The 18,813-nt window shown below is 50.9% G+C and overlaps 6 protein-coding genes across 7 annotated transcripts; 3 read left to right on the top strand and 3 right to left on the bottom strand.

Annotated features, from left to right (window-relative positions):
• Nucleotides 1-43: 43 nt before the first annotated feature.
• Nucleotides 44-1,858, top strand: LOC135441125 (uncharacterized). The gene is made up of 2 exons (XM_064700602.1): nt 44-1,363; nt 1,435-1,858. Exons 1-2 carry the CDS (start codon nt 140-142, stop codon nt 1,765-1,767), a joined length of 1,557 nt encoding a protein of 518 aa, XP_064556672.1. The 5' UTR covers nt 44-139; the 3' UTR covers nt 1,768-1,858.
• Nucleotides 1,859-1,975: 117 nt separating this feature from the next.
• Nucleotides 1,976-2,965, bottom strand: LOC135441128 (uncharacterized). The gene is made up of 2 exons (XM_064700606.1): nt 2,727-2,965; nt 1,976-2,645 (listed from the first exon to the last, which is right to left on the bottom strand). The coding sequence occupies exons 1-2, from the start codon at nt 2,871-2,873 to the stop codon at nt 2,226-2,228; spliced, it is 567 nt and encodes a 188-aa protein (XP_064556676.1). The 5' UTR covers nt 2,874-2,965; the 3' UTR covers nt 1,976-2,225.
• A 74-nt stretch (nt 2,966-3,039) lies between these two features.
• Usp39 (ubiquitin specific protease 39) lies at nt 3,040-4,875 on the bottom strand. 2 transcript variants are annotated; one of them, XM_064700604.1, is made up of 4 exons: nt 4,755-4,875; nt 4,641-4,691; nt 3,424-4,576; nt 3,040-3,359 (listed from the first exon to the last, which is right to left on the bottom strand). In XM_064700604.1, exons 1-4 carry the CDS (start codon nt 4,774-4,776, stop codon nt 3,107-3,109), a joined length of 1,479 nt encoding a protein of 492 aa, XP_064556674.1. In that variant the 5' UTR covers nt 4,777-4,875; the 3' UTR covers nt 3,040-3,106. The 2 variants fall into 2 exon arrangements, with proteins under 2 accessions (XP_064556674.1, XP_064556673.1); XM_064700603.1 differs by having other exon boundaries at nt 4,641-4,694; nt 4,755-4,817.
• A 613-nt stretch (nt 4,876-5,488) lies between these two features.
• On the top strand, nt 5,489-6,448 carry LOC135441192 (L-xylulose reductase). Its single transcript, XM_064700690.1, has 2 exons — nt 5,489-5,894; nt 5,954-6,448. Exons 1-2 carry the CDS (start codon nt 5,587-5,589, stop codon nt 6,372-6,374), a joined length of 729 nt encoding a protein of 242 aa, XP_064556760.1. The 5' UTR covers nt 5,489-5,586; the 3' UTR covers nt 6,375-6,448.
• htk (hat-trick) lies at nt 6,437-17,789 on the bottom strand. The gene is made up of 6 exons (XM_064700687.1): nt 17,417-17,789; nt 16,736-17,353; nt 15,382-16,648; nt 7,337-12,337; nt 7,008-7,262; nt 6,437-6,940 (listed from the first exon to the last, which is right to left on the bottom strand). Exons 1-6 carry the CDS (start codon nt 17,420-17,422, stop codon nt 6,747-6,749), a joined length of 7,341 nt encoding a protein of 2,446 aa, XP_064556757.1. The 5' UTR covers nt 17,423-17,789; the 3' UTR covers nt 6,437-6,746.
• Nucleotides 12,883-15,044, top strand: shop (shopper). The gene is made up of 2 exons (XM_064700689.1): nt 12,883-14,091; nt 14,149-15,044. Exons 1-2 carry the CDS (start codon nt 13,170-13,172, stop codon nt 14,955-14,957), a joined length of 1,731 nt encoding a protein of 576 aa, XP_064556759.1. The 5' UTR covers nt 12,883-13,169; the 3' UTR covers nt 14,958-15,044.
• Nucleotides 17,790-18,813: the final 1,024 nt, after the last annotated feature.

The following is an 18,813-nucleotide window of genomic DNA, read 5'->3' on the forward strand; positions in this document are numbered from 1 at the left end:
GAGTCAAATGTTAGCCTTCGATAATAAAATAACATCGATAGTTTGAATCACGCTAGCGCAGCGTCAAACAAAACAATTCGCATTCACTTTTTGTACTGCCTTGCTTGAAATTGTCAACTGACAGAGGCTGCCGCCAAAGATGCCGCTCCAGGCCGTTTGCATTGAGTTGCGCCCAAATTTGAGCAGCGGCCATGTTTTTTTGCAATTTGATCAAGAAATACGCGATCGCCTGAAGACGCGCCTAATCATCAAGGAGCACGACGTGCACATCGTCGAGAATGGCAAAGACAGCACCGAAAGCGAGCTGGTGCTGCGTCACGACAGCTTCGGCATGGACATTCAACGCATTTCGGTCTTCATTGTGAATGGCTGTCACATAAGCTTCCGCTTCAACTACACAACCATCGATCTCGAGGCGCTGCAAAAGTGCGTCGGTCTTCCAATGGCGCCACAGCCGCTGCTGCTCAGCTTTGCGGAGCGCACACAGACCGTGTCGCTGCACTGCAGCAATTGTCACAATCAGCTGGTGCCCGGCTGCAGCTATAGTCGCCTGCGCGAGTTTCCCAGCGGCCTCGTCGATCCCAGCGAGTTCTTTTGCCACAATCACGGCACAGCGGCCAAGCCGGCCACACTGGTGCCCCGTCCCGATGATCTCTTCTACGGCCTCAATCACATTGTACTCAACATGACCGCTATGGAAGCTCAGGTCATTAACCGCTCGGAGCATCTGTACTGCAAGCGCTGCATGTGGATGTTGGGCTTGACCATAGAATCAGGCGCTGCCGCCAAGCTCTGGGCAGATGCATTGCGCTGGCTGCCGTCTGCGGTCAAGACCGAGGATGCACCGCAGCAGGAACCGCGCCAGCTTTTTAAGTACTCGACCGTGACGCAGCTATTGCTGCGTCTGCTGAACGACCTGTGGCCCACATTCTGTCCTGGCAACAGTCGCGCCCTGCTGGTTGCCAACATGCCCGATCGACATCAGCACTATATGCTTATCCAAGTGCTCGATCCGCAGCTGTCCGTGCTGCGCCGCACAGGCAGCGAGACGCCAAAGTCAACCGATCCACAACAGTTGCTGCATTCTCGCGCCTGCAAGCTGTACTTTCGCGTGTTTGGTAGCTGTCAACAGGATCCGACGACGCTGGAACAGTGGCAGGAGCAGATGCAAGTGCCCAAGATGACCATCTCGCCGTATATGTTCCTGGAGCTGCAAGCGCGCCTTAATTGCAACTCAATGCTCATACCGCATGCCTGGCGCTACAATACAGCCGAGGAGAAGCTGCTGCTCACCTACTTTTTCTACGAGAACGAGCAGCAGGAGCTGCTGAACCAGCAAAGGAAGAAGGAGGGCCGTGTCAATGTGAGTATCTCGAAAATGCATGCCCTTTATGCACTTTGTCTAAAACGATGCCTTTCCCATTTAATGTGCAGACTGTGCTGACAAACCAAAAATCTACGCAGCAGCCGCAGGAGCAGAAGAAGCAGCAACAGGAGCTGCAGCTGAAGAAGCAACAGCAGGAGCAGCTGCAGAAGAAGCAGGATGACTATGAGACTGATGCGGGTCTGGATGCCAGTTTGGATGAGGCCGATGAAAGCGATGACGAGCGCTCGGACTCGGACAGCGAACTGACCTCATCGTTGCTCAACAAATCCGTACCAATTATGGCCTACGAGCAGAACCTGGTCAAGCGCTGGCCGCTGCAGAAGAAGCGCAAGCAATCGCAGCCACCAAATCCAAATCCAAATCCAGATACCAGCGACTAGAAACTGGGCGTGGCTCAGGTTTTCTACAATTTTTGTTTGTCAAGGATTGCTTGTGTATGAAATGAAAATGAATCAAATGTTTGTTTATTAATTTTGTATGTTTTGTTTTTTGAGTATGTAATTTTATTCAATTAATTTAATTTGATTAATATTTAGCAAGAAGTATTAAGTATAGAACATACTTATATATACACATATATATTTATATTGATTCGTATATGTATATATATATATATGAACCAAATGCGAAGACAAGCTTTGCAAATTTGTGATTGAAAATCTCGACTATGTTTAATTATTTTGTGATTTAGGCCAACGCATGTGTTCAGTTATATATAAGTATATATGTATATATATATATATATATTTGGAGCAATCAGAGAACTGAATAAAAAAAAATGCTTTGTATAAGTTACCTAATCCCCAACAACAACAAAAACCAAAAACAATATCGTCTCTCACTTGGTTATGCGACGCATTTGCTTCGTCTGCTCGCTCATGGCCAGCTGCGCATTGTCCGCCTTGTTGATCATGGAATCTAGTTTGTCTAGCTGACCGTCCATCATGACACGCTTGGCCGCCTTGGCCGCGGCTACCTCTGCCGCTGTGGGCGGTGGCATTGGCTTCGGCTGACGCTGCACTGGCTGCTCGGCTGGCTCCTCAATGCCGCTGCCGCCGCTGCTGGCAATGCTGGGCACGTCCATGGATGCACTGGCAGTGTTACTGATGCTGCCGCCGCGCGTGAAAATGTTTGTCAGACTGCCGCATGCACTTTGCTTGAAACGATTCAAACGCTGCTGCGTGCTGGACAATATGCTATTTAGCTCATCCAGCTTGCCGCTGGCGCCGTGCAGCGATTCCTCCTGCTGCACCAGCAGCTGTAATTGGGAGCAGGTTGAGCATGAGTTTGTATGCTTGAAATGCCCTTGAATATGCCCATTAAAAATCGTGACACTTACGGCTGCCTCGGCGACCTCCTCTTCAGCCAATTGCTGTTCCAGGCGTTCCTTGCGCTGGCGCTCAAATTCCTCTCTATCCGGCGGCTGCACGCCAAGCAGCTCGGCTCGCTGGCACTCCTGCTCATAGCTGCTGTTCGGATCCGCCATGACTTAGGCTTGGGCTTTCTAGCTGCGACTAATCAACATCAAATACACACATCGATTTTCGAGATGTGCGAGAGACGAATGTGAATGAATGAATGCTTAGAACCAACAACTGGGCCATGACGCATGCGCCTGCTGGGCAATGGACATAAACACCTAAACACACAGCTGACATGAGACACGCACATTTTAATATTTAAGCCTGCATACAACTATATGTATATGTACAATTACAACTAGGGCTCGCCGCTGCGCTCATAGATTTGTATGTAGGATTCGGTCAGTGTGATCATTTGTGGCAGTATTTCGGTGACATGCAGATCCTGCATCTCATACCACTGCCCGTTGGCCTTGTGGAGTATGTGCACGCGATAGGTGCCCTTCTTGGGATCGCCGTCGTGCACAATATTCGCAACCAGATTGTATTTGGTCTCCTTGAGCGCCTTGTCGCGCTGCTTCATGCCCAGAATATCGCCAAAGTCCACATTTCTGCAAGGAAATACATGATATAAGAAAAAAACCAGCAATGTGAACTGATGGCGCTCGCGCTTACTTGATGGGAAAGTTAACAATGGTGGGATTCTTTTCGAGAAAGAATGTGTTCTTGGTAAATCGCTTGATGTACAATATTATGAATTGGGGCAGTCGTGTTATCTCGAAGCGCTTCATAAAGTTATCCTTGTACGTTTTGTATTCCTTTTCGGCGCTGCCATTGAATTTGCCCAGCAGCTGATACAAATTCACCTGCGGTATAATATTCTCCCGAAACTCATCCGTGAATAGCGGCGGCGGCGGCAGATCGCAGGTCAGATATATGAAGTTTGTGTGCTCCACCTGATGCTTGTACTCATCGGTGGCAAGCAACTGCTGCTTGGCGGAATCGTCCAGCTCAACGGGTGGAATTTTTCGGGTATAGATCTTCATTTCACCTAAGAATATCTTGTACAATATGGACGAGTTTGGCTGCTTGTTGCCTTTGAGGGCGCGATGCAGCGTGTTCAGGAACCAGGAGAGAAAATCAATGGGATCACCCTGTTCGGTAATTTGGAAACGTTTGCTGGACCACAGCACCACCGCCTGCAGCATCTCGTGCGGCGACACATGCGCCTTAAAGTTGCGCGGATTCCACATTTTGCGCATCAGTTCGCCGAATCGCTGCACCAGCGTAAACATCGAATCACCCGGCGGCCGTTTGATCGTCGCATAGTTTTGTTCACGCAAAAAGTAATCCCGCAATGGACCGACATGCGACAGGGCATGAAGGACCACATTGCAATAGTCGTTCGCCTTGATATTGTTGAGGCCAACCACGCCAGGCAGGTACAGAATGCCGTCAACGGTGCGCGAATGCTTCGGTTGCACCTTATCCAGTTTGCTGATCTCGTTGCGCAAAAATGTCGGATTCAGCACATATTTGATGTCGTCCAGCGAGGAATCGATGATCTCATAGTTGTCCGGCAGGCAGTAGAAGCGAAGCGTATGCAGATTGAGGAACACATGATGCGCCTCACCCACTGAGTGTGTGTAGGCGTGAGTGTTGGTTCCACGCCCCTGGAAATACTTGCCGCACACGAGGCAGGCGTAAACGTTTATTCGAGTCAGCGATATGGAGCACAGCTTCTCAAAATCGAAGTCCAGCAGATTGCGGTTGATTGTGTCCAGATAGGGGCAGACGCGATACTTGGGATTGAACACCGACGGCGTCTCTGCATGCAATTGAAATGTTTACACTTAATACTCTTACAGAAAATTTAATTCTTATATGCCTACCATCTTCTTCCAATACGGGCTTCGGTTTCGTCTCCAGTTTGGCGCGCTTTGCTGCTGGTAAACAATAGAAGCGGTTACCAGCCAGTGGAATATAGCTTGAGATGCGACACTTACCTACGGGTTCCGTTTGCGCCATTTCCAGTGATATTATCTTTAACTAATGTTTACGTTTTGTCTGTAACTGCAAATGTCCATTAATTGTGTTTTTGCCGGCGCTTGTTTCAGTTAGAGATGTAACAATATATCGATGCTGCGATATTTAGATGATATCGATAGTTGCATTTCGAATTAAAAAAAATTGAAGCACACTTTTTAGAGTCAACCAAAATTATTTTAAAACGATGCAAGATATGTAGTTTCGGCTTCAGATTGGGAGCCAACGGCAAGCTAATTTTAAATATTTATTGTAAGCAATATAAGTCAATCAGATGTAAGACAATTATATCACAAAGAAATTGCAAAATTGCACAGAAATGCAAGCTGCAAGTTTAAACTTGCTGCAGCAAATTATAAAAGTTAATATGCATAAAGTCTACATATGCCAAGCTAATGGGCTTTGCATGACTGAGCTATATTTAAAGGTAGATCACACAAATCCATCTACAGCATCTACAGAGTTAGCTGCTTATCGTCGTCAGTAAAAGCTGCTTATCAGTAGAGCAGCGCACCGTAGAGCAAACTATTGGCATGACATTGAATGCCCTACTGATCTGCCAGCACTAAGGGAGACTTCTAAAAATGTGTGTAAGAGAGAGAGAGAGAGAGAGAGAGAGAGAGAGAGGGCAACTAGAGCTTGGTCCGTTCGAAAGCTCGTTGCGGATTAAAGCGATAATATGCAAACACTGTAGAACAGCATACCGGGAGCAGTCGCTGGGGACCAGCTAGCACAGCAAGCACAAAAAACTTTCCGCTTAAAAACGAAAAAAGAAAAAAAAAATAAGAAGCAATGTGGAGCGATCTTAAAAACAAGGTGATACTGGTGACCGGCGCCGGTGCTGGCATTGGCAATGCTCTGGTCAAGCAGCTGGCCAGCGCGGGCGCCACTGTCATTGCGGTGGCACGCAGCGAGGCGCAGCTGAAGGATTTGGTTGCTTCGGATGCGCAACGCATCAAGCCACTGCTGCTCGATTTGTCCAATTGGGATAAGGTGCGCGAGGGTCTGGCCGCAGTGCCACAGCTCGATGGACTGGTGAACAATGCGGGCGTGGCCATTATCAAACCATTTGAAGAGCTGACCGAACAGGATTTCGATACGTATGTATTTGTTTTGCTCAAGTCCAAACTGCCATTGTTGCTAATATGCCCATTCGCAGCCACTTTAATGTGAACATTAAGGCCGTCTTCAATGTGACACAGGCGCTGCTGCCCAAGCTGCGCAATGGCAGCTCCATTGTGAATGTGTCTTCCATAGCCGCATCCCGCAGCTTTGCTGGCCACACGGCGTACAGTGCAACAAAAGCGGCGGTAGACTCGCTGACCAAATCGCTGGCACTGGAGCTGGGCGTACGCCAGATACGCGTCAATTCTGTAAATCCGACCGTGGTGCTGACCAAAATGGGCCGTGACAATTGGACAGATCCGGCCAAAAGTGGGCCACTCTTGGCGCACATACCACTTAATCGTTTCTGTGAGGTGCACGAGGTGGTCGATGCCATTGGCTATCTGCTCAGCCAAAAGTCCAGCTTCGTCAATGGCCATCACATCAATCTCGAGGGCGGCTATGCCGTCTCCTAAACATACATATATACATATGTATATATTATTAATATGAACAATAAAGCGCACTCAATAAAGGCTTAGATGTATTACATTCTGTATTTATAATTGCTTGTAGTTATGCTAGGCTAAGCTTTATATATTCTTAAATGGCTTTCAACTCCGATTGAAGGCCATAGAATGCTGCATAGCTGTTAGTTTCAAGAAAGAGACAGAGCGAGAGAGAGAGAGAGGGGGAGGGAGAGTGGCAGCAAAAAAAAAAAAGAATAGGGTGAAGTGGGAGAATTCAAGGAACGACTTAAATCGATACAAAATTTACAATTTTTGAATTTCTATAGCTTTATATATATACATAGGTTGTGTATGTATATGTATTGCATTTTGGATTGCTTATGCGCAAACTTTGCCCTGCTGCTGGCTCTGCATTTGCTGCTGCTGCTTCTTCTCGCGCTCGCGTCGTCGCAGCTTCTTGCGCCGCCGATCGATGACCGCCAGCTCGCCCTTGATGCTGTTGTAGGCCTTGCGCAAATCCTGTATCTGTTTGCGCAGTATCAGTATGCACTGCTCCGCGCTGAGCGAGGGATCTGCAGGATCAATATTGCAAATTAATATAACCTCTTTAAGGATCAAAGTTTCAGGCTGCGGACTTACCCAATTCAACAAGGAAATTGTATGGACATGGTCGTACGCCCGATGCATTGCCTATCGTTTGTATTGGTTGTTGTTGTTGTTGCAGCTGCTGTTGCTGCTGATGGAGTTGTTGTTGTTGATGCTGCTGCTGCTGCTGATGTTGCTGCTGTTGTTGTTGCTGCAGCTGTTGCTGCCCTTGCGGCAACAGTTGCTGTCGTGTGCTATGGCGCTGCGGTGTGACAACATTCTCGGAAGTGTCATCGGTATCGGAACCAGCTAAGCAGATCGGAGAAAAAATATGGGAATATATGAATATATAATTGTATTATTAATATAATCTTGGTACTTGCCTGTTGTTGTTGTCGTCTTGCGCTGGCTGTTCAACTGCTGCCTGCGACGCTTGCCCAGAACGTGCAGCTCGGCGGCGGTGGCAGCTGTCATATGGACCGCAGACTGAAGATTAACATCGCTGGCTTTGGCACGCCTTTTGCGCCTGCCGCTGAGCACGTTGCTCTCGAGTTCCGCATACTTTTTGGCCGCACTGTGCAGACTGCTGCTGCCTGTCTCCTCGCTGCTATCATCCGGGCTGGCCGGCGATTCCGGCGAGCTGTTGGGCGACACCGAAGCCGCCTGCGCTGACTGCCCAACCAGAGTCGCTGTCGTGACACGCGGCGGCGGTGTATCCGGTGGCAATGGTGTTATGCCCGGTATGGTCAGCGTGGAGCTGGAGCAACCGGATGCGTTTGTGGCAACAACGGCAGTGACGACCGCTCCAGTTGCTGTGGCCATGGAACTGCCCGTGATGGTGATCGGTTCGTCTTTGCTGGTATAGTTTGGTGCCGGACTACCCGGTATGGTCTCCTCGCATAGCAGATTGATGGCCGCCTCACTGTGGGTGGCCTCACTGATCAATGGACTGCCAGCAGCGGGCGAGACATGCATGGGCTGTTCCTTGGCCTGCTGCAAGACAAATGGACGCGACAATGGCGATGCCGCAGCTTTGGCCTCCACGGCCGACGTCTGGGCATCGTGCAGCGGCGGACTGATCTGAACCGTGTACGGTTTCAGCAGCAGGCCGCCATCATCGGCGGGCAGCGGTTGTTTGGGCGCCAGCTTGTGCTCCGGCATGGGTGAGGCGGGGCTGGCGCTGCCGGGACTGTGACGCAGTGCGACCACCACAGATACGGGTATTTCGGGCAGCACAATGGGCACGCCCGGTGGCAGCACCGTGGAGGCAGCTGCTCCGCCAGCCGCTGTTGTTATTGTTGTTGCTGCTGTTGTTTGAGTTGTTGCAATTGCAGCTAGCTCCTTGGTTGGGTAAGTGTTTGGGCCACACGGCATGCCCGGCTGGAGCAACAACATCGGCTTCAGCGCAATTGGCGCCTGGAGACCCGCCGTCAGCTGTTTGCTGCCCGCAGCAGCCAGCTCCAGTTTAACGGGTGCACTGCCCGTCAGACTGCCAGAGGCCTCAGACATTGGACTCTTCAATTCGCTAACCGTACTGGGCTCCTCGGCCATAACATCCTCAATGACCAGACGCTGCTCGGAATCGGTGCTGTCCATCGACTCATCCGAGAAGCTAGCGGTGCCCACCGTTGCCGTCACCGGCGGCGTACCAGCTATAGATGACGCCATGGACGATTGCCCCGCCACTGGCGTCTTCCTCTGCTGTATGGCGCACTCGAGCTTTTGTATTGTCTCGCTCAGCTCGCTATTTTTCGCCGGCAGGGAGGAGTCCAATATGGACTTGGTTTCGGGACTGTTGCTGCTGCTCGTCCGATGATAAAAATCGCTGAGCACCGCCGACGACAGCGCCGGACCCGTTTGTATCTTGAGCGGCTCACTGAGCAGCTTCAAGGTGTCCAGCTTCAGTGTGGAGCTGCTGCTACTGATGCTGCTGCTGATGCTGCTGCTGCTGCTCAGCTCTAATTTGATGCTGCTTGGATGCTGCGGAGGTTCGTCTTTGTCTGTGTTGTTGTCTGTTTGGCATTTGGTTTTACTTTGCTGCACTTCTTCCTTCTTCTGACTGATCGCCTTGAGCACCTTGTCCGCTATGGAGCTGGGCTTTTGCTCGTACTTGACCTCATCCAAATCGAAGGGACCCGCTGTGCCCGCCAGCAATATCTTGACATTCTCCAGCTTCTCCAGTTTGTTGTCCTTGTTCGATTCACCGGAACTGTAGCCGCTGCCCTCGTTCGAGGTGCTCAGCTCGAACACATTGCGCGTCTCCATAAAGGGACTGCCCACGATTTGCTGCTGTTGCTGTGTTGTCTTGGCCACGCCCAACGCCTGTGGCGGCGTGCCCAGCTTGGGTGAAACGGGCACAGCTATGACCGGTGTGAATGCGCCCGACATAGCTGCAGCTGCGGCTGATGTTGCTACTGCCGCTGCTGCTGCTGCCGGCGGTGTTGCTGGTGTTGTGGGCGGCTGCAGTGCATCCGTTAGCGCGCGCGTCGTCTCCTGCACCGTCTGGGCGAGCTCCTCGTTGAGCGCTGTTATATTCAAATTGAAACTGGGCGACTTGCGCAGCACATCGAAGGGCGTGGCATGGCCAGGAGTTAGCTGTGCGCCGCCTGCAATTGCTGCGGCTGCAGCTGCAGATGCTTTGATGGCGGCTGCTGGCGCTGGCTTGCCGCTATTCGGACTTGCTGCTTGCGAGGGCTGCACTGTGACGACTGCCTGCTGCTGCTGCTGCTGCGGCGGCTGCTGCTCCAGTTTGATCAGCTTGGGTTTGTCCGTGCACGTGAGGCTGGCTTCCTTAAGCGGCGAGCCGCGTTTCTTGGCCTTGCCAGGCGTGGTTGCTGCCGCTGTTGCTGCAGTTGTTGCTGTGCTCGCGGCATAGCTGCGCGGCTCGTGTGCCGCATGTGGCAACTGATGCTGCTCAATGCTATGCGCTATGGCGCTAGCTTTCAGCGCCTGCTTGCGTGCTGCGGCGCTGACAGCAACGGGCGCTGCAACTGTTGCTGCTGTGTTGCCGACGTGGCTGCCGCTGCTGGCAGCTACTGGAGTGCCACTGGCTATGACCGAGGTGCCGGCACAGCTGATGGAGGCCATGGGCGAGATGCGTTTCTCAAATTCGAAGGGCTCCGTGTCCTTGAACTCATACACATCCGAGGGGAGCAGCTTAATGCCGCTGGTTATGTTGCTCATGTGCATGCTGCTGCTGCTGCCGCTGCTGTACTTGGTCTCCTTGGCCATGCCGCCAGATGAGCCGGTTGCTCCTGCTGCTGTTGTTGTGCCGCTGCTGATCTCCAGTTTGCTCATGTCCGGCAGCGAGCGTGTGGCCGAGGAGCTGCTGCTCAGACTAACCGTAGTGGCCACCGAATTGCTGCTGGAACAGAACGAGCTGGAGGACGAACTGGACGAGGAGGGCGAACAGGCAGCCGGCAGTTCCACCTTCAATGTGGCCGTCTCCTTATGCAGCACCGGCTCCACAAACTTTTTGCCAGCATCCATGGAGCTGCCAGCACCAGCTGCCTGCTGCTGCTGTTTCTTTAGCAGCTCCAGCTTCTTGCCAGACAGCAGTGTATTTGTTGCCACCGTAGCTGTTGATGTTGCCGTTGATGTTGACGCTTCGGCTTTTTCCACTTTCTTGAGCAATGTCAGCGGCTTCTCCACAATCACCGATGTGCATTTGGCTGTGCCGCTGCTGCTGCTGCTGCTGTTGGCGCCAAAGCGGGCCGGCGCAATTAACGTAGATGATGTTGTGGGCTTTATATCGGCACCGCTGTGGAATGGCTTCGGGTGATCCTCCTTGGGCTCCGTTTTGAATGGCTTGCGCTCCTCGCCGGCTGGCGTTTCATGTTTGATATGCGGCTTGTCCGACTCTTTCTTGATGTTTGGCTCGCTGGAATGCTGCTGCTCCGCATTTCCGGAGGAGGAGGCACTGCTTGTGGCTGCTGTTGCTCCGGCAGCGGCCTTGCGCTTGTCGCTGATCGTCGGCTGCTTGCGATAATCAAGTTTTTCAGATGACTGCGAATCCTCGTCAATGTAGGAATCCGTTTCGGACGACTGCTCCGTGGAGCTGCCCGTTTTGGTCTCCTGTTTGGCCTGCGCATCGCTCAGTTCGCTCTTGATGGCATCTTTGCGCTCCAGCAGCTGTGGCTGAAAGCCCTTCAACTCTGAGCGTATCTCGCTGAGATCATAGTCGCGTCCTTTGGCGCCTCCGCTGCTCATGGCACGATTTCCTGCACGCGGTCGCTGCACAGCCGGCGGCTGGTGCTGCTGTGCCTGCTGTTTGCTTGGCGGCGGCGGCGGTTGTTGTTGTTGTTGCTGCTCCTCCTCCTCATCCTCGTCGCTATACTCGCTGACGCTGGTGCGTCGAACCGGTGCCACCTTTTTGCCACTGCCAGCGGCTGCTGTCGCTGCTGCTTGTGCCTTTGCCTTGCTCTGTTGCAGCTGTTGCTGCTCCTTGGTATTGAGCCGCTTGGGACGACGCACAGGTTCATCGGAATCGGTGTCAGTATCGCTCGCCGTGGAGGCATCCGAAACATTTGCCGACACGGATGCGGAGGCAGAGATGCGACGTCCCTGATTGCTGTTGATGCTGCTATTCGCTGGCAAAGTGCGGATGGGGCGTTTATGCTTTAGCTGGACCTGAGATTGCGAGGCGGCTGGCGATTTGGTGCGACTTGAATTGGAGGCAACCGACGAGGGAGTGGTGGAGCGCGGTGGCATTGAGTCGCTGCGTCCACGTCCGCGTTTGCCGCCCGCCTGTGTTGTCGCTGTCGATGTCGGCGTCTTGGCCAGGCCCTGCAGCATGGCGACGCCCGTGCCAGTGCCCGATGCCTGCTGCTGATGATCCGCGCTGGACGCCGCTTTGCCGGACGCATCTTTAAGCGACAATGAGCTGTTGCCACTGGGACCGCTGATGTTGCCACTGCCGCCGCCGCCGCCGCTGCTGCTATTGTTGCTTGTGTTGGCTGCTTGGGTGGGGGCACCACCGCTGTTGGCGCTGCTGGTGCTGATGGTGCGTGTTTTTTGCTTGGAGCCCTTGGTTAGATTCTCGGCAATGCGCTCGCGCGGCACCCACTCATCGTAGCGATTGTTCCAGCCGGTATAGTGCACCAGATACATGGGCACGCCGCGCTGTACGCTGATCTCGATGACCTTCGCCTCGTAGGTGCTGCCATGGGAGCTGGGCGATTTCTTTTCGTGATAATTGACCTTCAATTTGTCGCCGATGCCGACTTTAAAATCGCCTGTATCAAATTTCTCAACAGTTATTTCGTCCTTCTTGCGTTTGCCGCGCTTCTCGTCGCTTTTCTCCACCTGTTTGCGTTGTTGATGTTTCTCCTTTTTCGCTGTGGCTCCTGAGCTGGTTGTTGTTATTGTTGCAGCTGCAGTTGATGCTGCATGGGTTAGAAAGAGATGGATGCGCATGAATAACTGTTGCTATTGCTGTCTTATGCGTGTGCGCATACTGTTACTTATATTTGTGACATTCCAATCATAATAAATAGTTTAGGCCCATTAGTCATGCATATTTGATTGCTAAAGGGAAAGCCCCTACTACAACTCCGGCTGTGTTTATCGACATTACCACTAGCTGTGCCAATTTAGCTGAGCTGTTGTCAACCAGATATGCATTGCTTTTCTTTATATACGAGTTGCTTAGAACATGCAACCTTTTGATAATACAATGCATATGCTTGGTAATACATAAGGAAATTAAATTTGACTAATTAAATTGGGCATGTTCTCATTAAATTTAGCTACTTGCAGCTAATTTAAGTGCTTATGCCAGCTATTTTTAATCTACGATTGTTGGTAACACTGGCAAGATCTTGTACGTGCCGATAGCGCGGCACGAACTATCGATAATACGAAAAAAAATAAATAAAAAACAGCAAACAGGTGTGTGTGTGTGTGTACGTGCTTATGCCGGCGCAACAAAAGCTAAACGCAAAGGCGAGCACAAACAGAAACCAAAAAGAAAGCTCGGAGCAGGCCCCCAATAAAGTAGAGATTAAAAGAGAGCAAAGATTAAATTGAAGTCAAATTGATCTTATCAATAGTTCAAACACTGCGACAGCTGGGCAGGCCAATGCCGAAAAATTAAAAACACAAACAGCAATCGAAACGTTTTCTATTCTCTATTCGCATTCCAGACAATGCGACCAGCGGCGGAGGGACGGGGCATTAAACGGAATTAGTTGCTTGGCAGTGAATGCTTATATAATCATGCGACTTCGTTTCCTGACCTCGGCCAGCAGGCAGCTGCGACTCAGTAATCAACAGCGTCATCGCCTGCTGGGAACAAGTGCAGCTCAAGCAGGACAGCAACAGCAGGATGGGAGCAAAGGAAACCAGAACAGTCGAGCATTTAATGCCACACTTTATGGAATTGCCACGCTGGGCGGCATTGGAGCTGGCTACTGGCTGTTCAATGAGCTGGACAAAAAGCGCCAGCAGCCGCTGGAGCAGACAAAACCGTTGACAACACCGACTGCAGCTGGATTGGATGCTGAGGCAGAGGCGCGTCTTTGGCATAAGACAAAGCGTTCGGATCTGCCCACATACAGCGTGGAGGACGTGCTGCGTCACGATAAACCAGAGAACGGCATTTGGATCACCTACGGTGTGGGCGTTTATGATGTCACGGAATTTGCGCCCAATCATCCCGGCGGCGACAAGATTCTAATGGCGGCTGGCAATGCCATAGATCCCTTCTGGGCCATCTATCAGCAGCACAATACACAGGAGGTGCTGCAGCTGCTCGAGAGCTTTCGCATTGGCAGTCTGAATAAAGTCGTTGCGGAGGATGAGGAGGAGCTGGGCTCACCCTGGGCCCAGGAGCCGAAACGTCATGATCTGCTCAAGCCGACCAGCAAACGGCCTTTCAATGCGGAGCCACCGATCAGTTTGCTGGGCGAGCACTTCTACACCCCCAACGAGTACTTCTATGTGCGCAACCATTTGCCGGTGCCAACACTTAAGCCCGAGGAATACGAACTGGAGCTGGAGGTGGAGTCGGGCGCTGGGCAGCCGAGCCGTACACTCAATCTGGACGAGATTAAAAAGCTGCCCAAGCACACGGTCACAGCGGCCATCATGTGCGGCGGCAATCGGCGCTCCGAAATGACGCGCATCAAGCCAGTCAAGGGTATGTCACAAACTAACTGTCCAAGTCTAGCCTAAGCATCTTATCTTCTTGTTTCAGGCCTCTCCTGGGGCGCCGGCGCAGTGGGCAATGCCAAATGGTCGGGTGCACGGCTCTGCGATGTGCTGCGGGCGCAGGGCGTAAAGCCCGATGAACGTTTGCATGTTATATTCGAGGGTGCCGATTTGGATCCCACTGCCCATCCATATGGCGCCTCCATACCACTGTCCAAGGCATTGGATCCACGCGGCGACGTGGTGCTCGCCTACGAAATGAACGAACAGCCGCTGAGTCGAGATCATGGCTATCCCATAAGGGTCATTGTGCCCGGCACTGTGGGCGCACGCAATGTCAAGTGGTTGACCCGCATCGTTGTCACCGATCACGAGTCCGACTCCCACTGGCAGCAGAACGACTACAAGGGTTTCAGCCCCAGCACAGATTGGGACACAGTTGACTTTAGCAAGGCGCAGGCCATACAGGCCATGCCCGTGACCTCGGCCATTTGCACACCGATACCCGAGGAGCGGGTGAAGGTTGACAAGGGCTTCATAACGGTGCGTGGCTATGCCTGGAGCGGGGGTGGTAGGCGTATTGAGCGCGTGGATCTAACGACTGATGGTGGCAAATCGTGGCATGTCGCCCAGCTGGAGCAGGAGAATGTGCCCGATGGTCGTCACTATGGCTGGTCACTATGGACGGCCCGTTTGCCTGTAAGCGACGAGCAGCAAAAGCAGCCGAATCTTGAGATTTGGGCCAAGGCCGTCGATTCCGCCTACAACGTGCAGCCGGAGGCCTTTGAACATATATGGAATCTGCGTGGGGTTCTCGCCAATGCCTATCACAAGGTCAAAGTGAGACTTATCTGACATGGACTCACGGATATATCGATGACTTATGGGAGAAGAGCGATATTACATTTTTTTGCCTTAAATTATATACATGAAAGACAACGATTTGAGATCTTTTTATCGAATAACGTGTAACGCTTAGGAGAAAACAACTCCGAGCCCAAAAGAAATATATATATATACATATATATATTCCTGAACAGTTGAGTAGAAATAGCCAAGTCCGTCTGTCTGTCAATTTGCATATAGATTGAGCAAAGTTTTAGCCTGACCATGTGATAAATCTTAAAAAAACATTTACAAATTAAGGACACAATTGTGGGCCTTGACTGAACTTCCACTTGGACAAGGGAACTAATCTAGAACCTGATGATCTGGAGAGTAGGTCGCACCGATTGTGTATGCAGGAATCTTACAGTTAAATCAAATGGGTTGCACTTACCCGCTGTGGGGGATGCATCGCGACTTCGCTGCGTCTCTGAGGCTGCCTTGCTGGATGCATTGCTGCCACCGACGTTGGGCTCCTTGTCTATGCTGTTGCGCGTCGATGCTGCCGCGGCCTTGATTTTTGACAGTGGCACATCCGCCTCGGCGTCCGCTTTGGCGCTCGCCGTTGCAATTGTTGCTGCTGCCGCAGCAGCAGCAGCTGTTGCAGCTGCCGCTGCTGTCGTCGTGGATGCGGATGCCAATGTGCTGCTGACACTTGCAGTTGGGGCGGCGCCTGTTGCTGCCGGCGCAACGTTGGATATGCCTGATTTCTCCTCATATTTCTCCACTAGATTCTTGACTTTGCCACTGCTGGCGGCGGATGCTTTGCGCTGTTTCTTCACCGGCTCTACGACCACGCTGGACTCGCTGGTGTTCTCCGATTCCTCAGCTGCTGATTGTGAGGCTGTTGAGGCTGCGCGTACGGGCGTGGCAGTCGTCGCACTGCCGCTACTGCTAGCTGCCGCAGTTGTTGCAGTTGCTGCCGCCGCAGACGCGGTGGGGCCAACGCTACTGGCAGCAACAGTTGTCTGATTAGCCATTGCCAGTTTGCTTATGGTTTCCATTTTGGTGGTTTCAGCCGGCTTGGGTGATGCCACCGAGTTGGCGCGCACAAGACTGCGGCCTTTGCTGCGATTGGAGTTGCGCGATGTCATCAGCATGGAGCAGCCGAGCTTGCGATGGAAATCACCATACGGCTGGAGAAATTTCTTATATGCCTGCTTCACCAGATTCATAATACTCAAAGTGCACGGCGTAAAGCCCAGGCGCATGGCAATCATTTTCCATTGATTTTTGGTGGTCACGCGATTGTAGCCGCCGCGTTTCTGTACCGCCCGGAACAGGCGATAGAGATCCACATCGCGACTTTGTATGGATGGCACCTTATTGAGTGGTGTGCCCCGGTCGTCCATATATTTGTATAGCTGTGCCACAAATAGATCCTTCTCCTCGTGCGGCTCATCATCCGATGAATCCGAATCGATCTCGCCGTCATCATCGCTGGTTAAATTGGACAGGCCGAATAACGAGTCGCGATCCCAGTGGGCGGGCAATTTGCTGCTATCGAGAAACTCGAGGGCCGCCTGTACAGCGGGCACATCCTGCTTGCTGGCCATTTCACGTGTAAACTCATTCGCCTCCTTCTTGGGCACCGTGTAGTAGCGTCCATCCTTGAACGAGCGCACCAGATATTCGTCCTTGACGCGTATGCGCACAGTGGCCTGTAAATGGTAAATGCGTGTAAATTACAATTTGGATTGGGAATTGCATTGAATGCAAACCTTAGCTAGAAATTGGCTTTCACTTACCTGCTTGCTGACCTGCGCTGTGGGCGCCACGACAAGCGCGGGAAACCATTTTTCCTTGTCCTTCTTCTTGGACTCGGTCTCAACGCAAACAACCTTGCCAATGTGCTCCTCCTTCTCGTTGACCACCTCCTTGGCATCGCTCTCGTCATCGTCATCGGAGCTGCCATCATTCAGTTGACCTCGTCGCCGTCCGCGTCGACCGCCGACTACTGGATTGCCGAAATGCTCTGGATGTGTTAGCGGCAGCTGATCCAAGGTTTCGCTCTCATTAAAATGCCTGCCGCTCTTGAGGCAGAGAGCCGTGCGACGCAGCGTCGTAATGTCGCCATCGTCGAAGACGACCGTATACTGGGAGCAATCCTGAATTTTGGTTACGGTCGCCTCTACGGTCTCCTTGCGATCCGGATGACGCACCTCGACAGTGGCGCCAACGCGCAGCTGGCCTGGTGGCGCTTTGATGGCATCGTCCGATACGATGCCCGAGCCCAGACCTTGTTTGTAGGCGATCTTTACTTTGATGTTGCGCACCACTTTACTGACTTTGGCCTCACAGAATGCTCCTTTGTATTTGGCGCTCACCTCAGTGCCCACGGGCAGCGATGGTGGGTCATCCGCTTGCTGCAAACCTCGTTTGGTTAGTAAATGATTCGATGGGATATTGAAAGAACGGGCAGAACTTACTTGCATATTTTGTAAGAAGTACCGTTCGTTATTTGTATAATCCGAAACCAACGCCACTTTTATGTTGTATTAATAGTGGCTGTACATTTTATCCAACTGTTTACGTTGTTGACTTGCGCTCAATACTCTCCGAACTCCACCTCTTCTGCCACCAACTGGGCCAATTCTACCTACACGATTTGCCGCGTTGCTTTTTATTGTTGACTTTATTTTATTTGTGTTGAGCTGAATTCACTGCTGCACGGATCATCAATAATGCTGGTTGTGTTCTAATGCAGTTGTTATATTTTTACAGCTTGTAAATATTTTTTGGCGCAAGTTATTGTGAAATTTTCATTTTTTGCTTTTGCGTTGTTTAGCGTCTTTGCCAAATGTTAGTGATGGCCTTGGAGTATCGATTTTCTCTATGCCATTTTTACGTAATCGACCTATCGCTGGGTAATAGCAACACTGTAGTGCCGATAAGAGTGTGCGCAATACCATCGCTTAGTTCGCACTGTCGTGTGGCAACGCTAACTTACATTTGTGCTCAACTGTTAGAATTTAAATTCACTCAAGCTTTGAGCGCAAACTTAAAATCTGTACTGCGCGCGCGTACATGCAAAATGCGATAAAAATAATAATTTTACCCGATTAACTGCTATTAAATGCATTTTGCGAAATTATCTGTAATAGTAACAACTAATTGAACATCATTTTTCCAATACACAAAGATACATACATACACTTTTCCGCACAGTCTGAAATGCATTTGGGATATGCATTCACACTCACATGTCAAATCTAAGGTAATGAGACAAAAAAAGATTTGGGCCACGTAAAAGGGTTAATTAAGAAATGTGCTAATTTCCATGCACTTGGTTATCTATGCATGTGTGCATGGCCTTCCCAGAAGGAATTTCGAGCGGGCAAAAAACGATGACCTTGACAGATGCACTTTAGATCTGAAAAGGATAAAGAGTCTCACCCACATTTGAAAATGTAATATATTTATGTATATATATTAAAACTAAAGATTGTCAATTAACTATGTTAAGCAAAAAAGGTTAACTCTGAAAAAAACATCTCATGATTGTTCCCTGATTTTGCAAGCTGTAACGTCTGCTGTATATTTCCAACTGGGTATGTTGAGCTGCGTGTTCACGCGCACTAATTGAATTTCCAACAAACAACAGTAATGAGAGCGAACAAATGCAATGACATTTCGGCAAGGGACTCGACTCACCTATGCTGTTGTCTCTCTTATTTTTATTTGTCAAGATTTGACTTCTGTTTTGCTTATATTTTAGTGCATGTGAGCGTCTGCATGCATGTGTTTGTGTGTGTGTGTGTGTGTGTGTGACAGGAATTGGAATAACAAAGCAATTAGCTAATGTTTTTATGCCTCTTTTGGTGCT

This window comes from Drosophila montana, unplaced genomic scaffold, assembly GCF_035044405.1.
Source record: "Drosophila montana isolate Dmon_TW-CO22-7 unplaced genomic scaffold, ASM3504440v1 contig_1853_1, whole genome shotgun sequence".
Taxonomy (NCBI): Eukaryota; Metazoa; Arthropoda; class Insecta; order Diptera; family Drosophilidae; genus Drosophila; species Drosophila montana.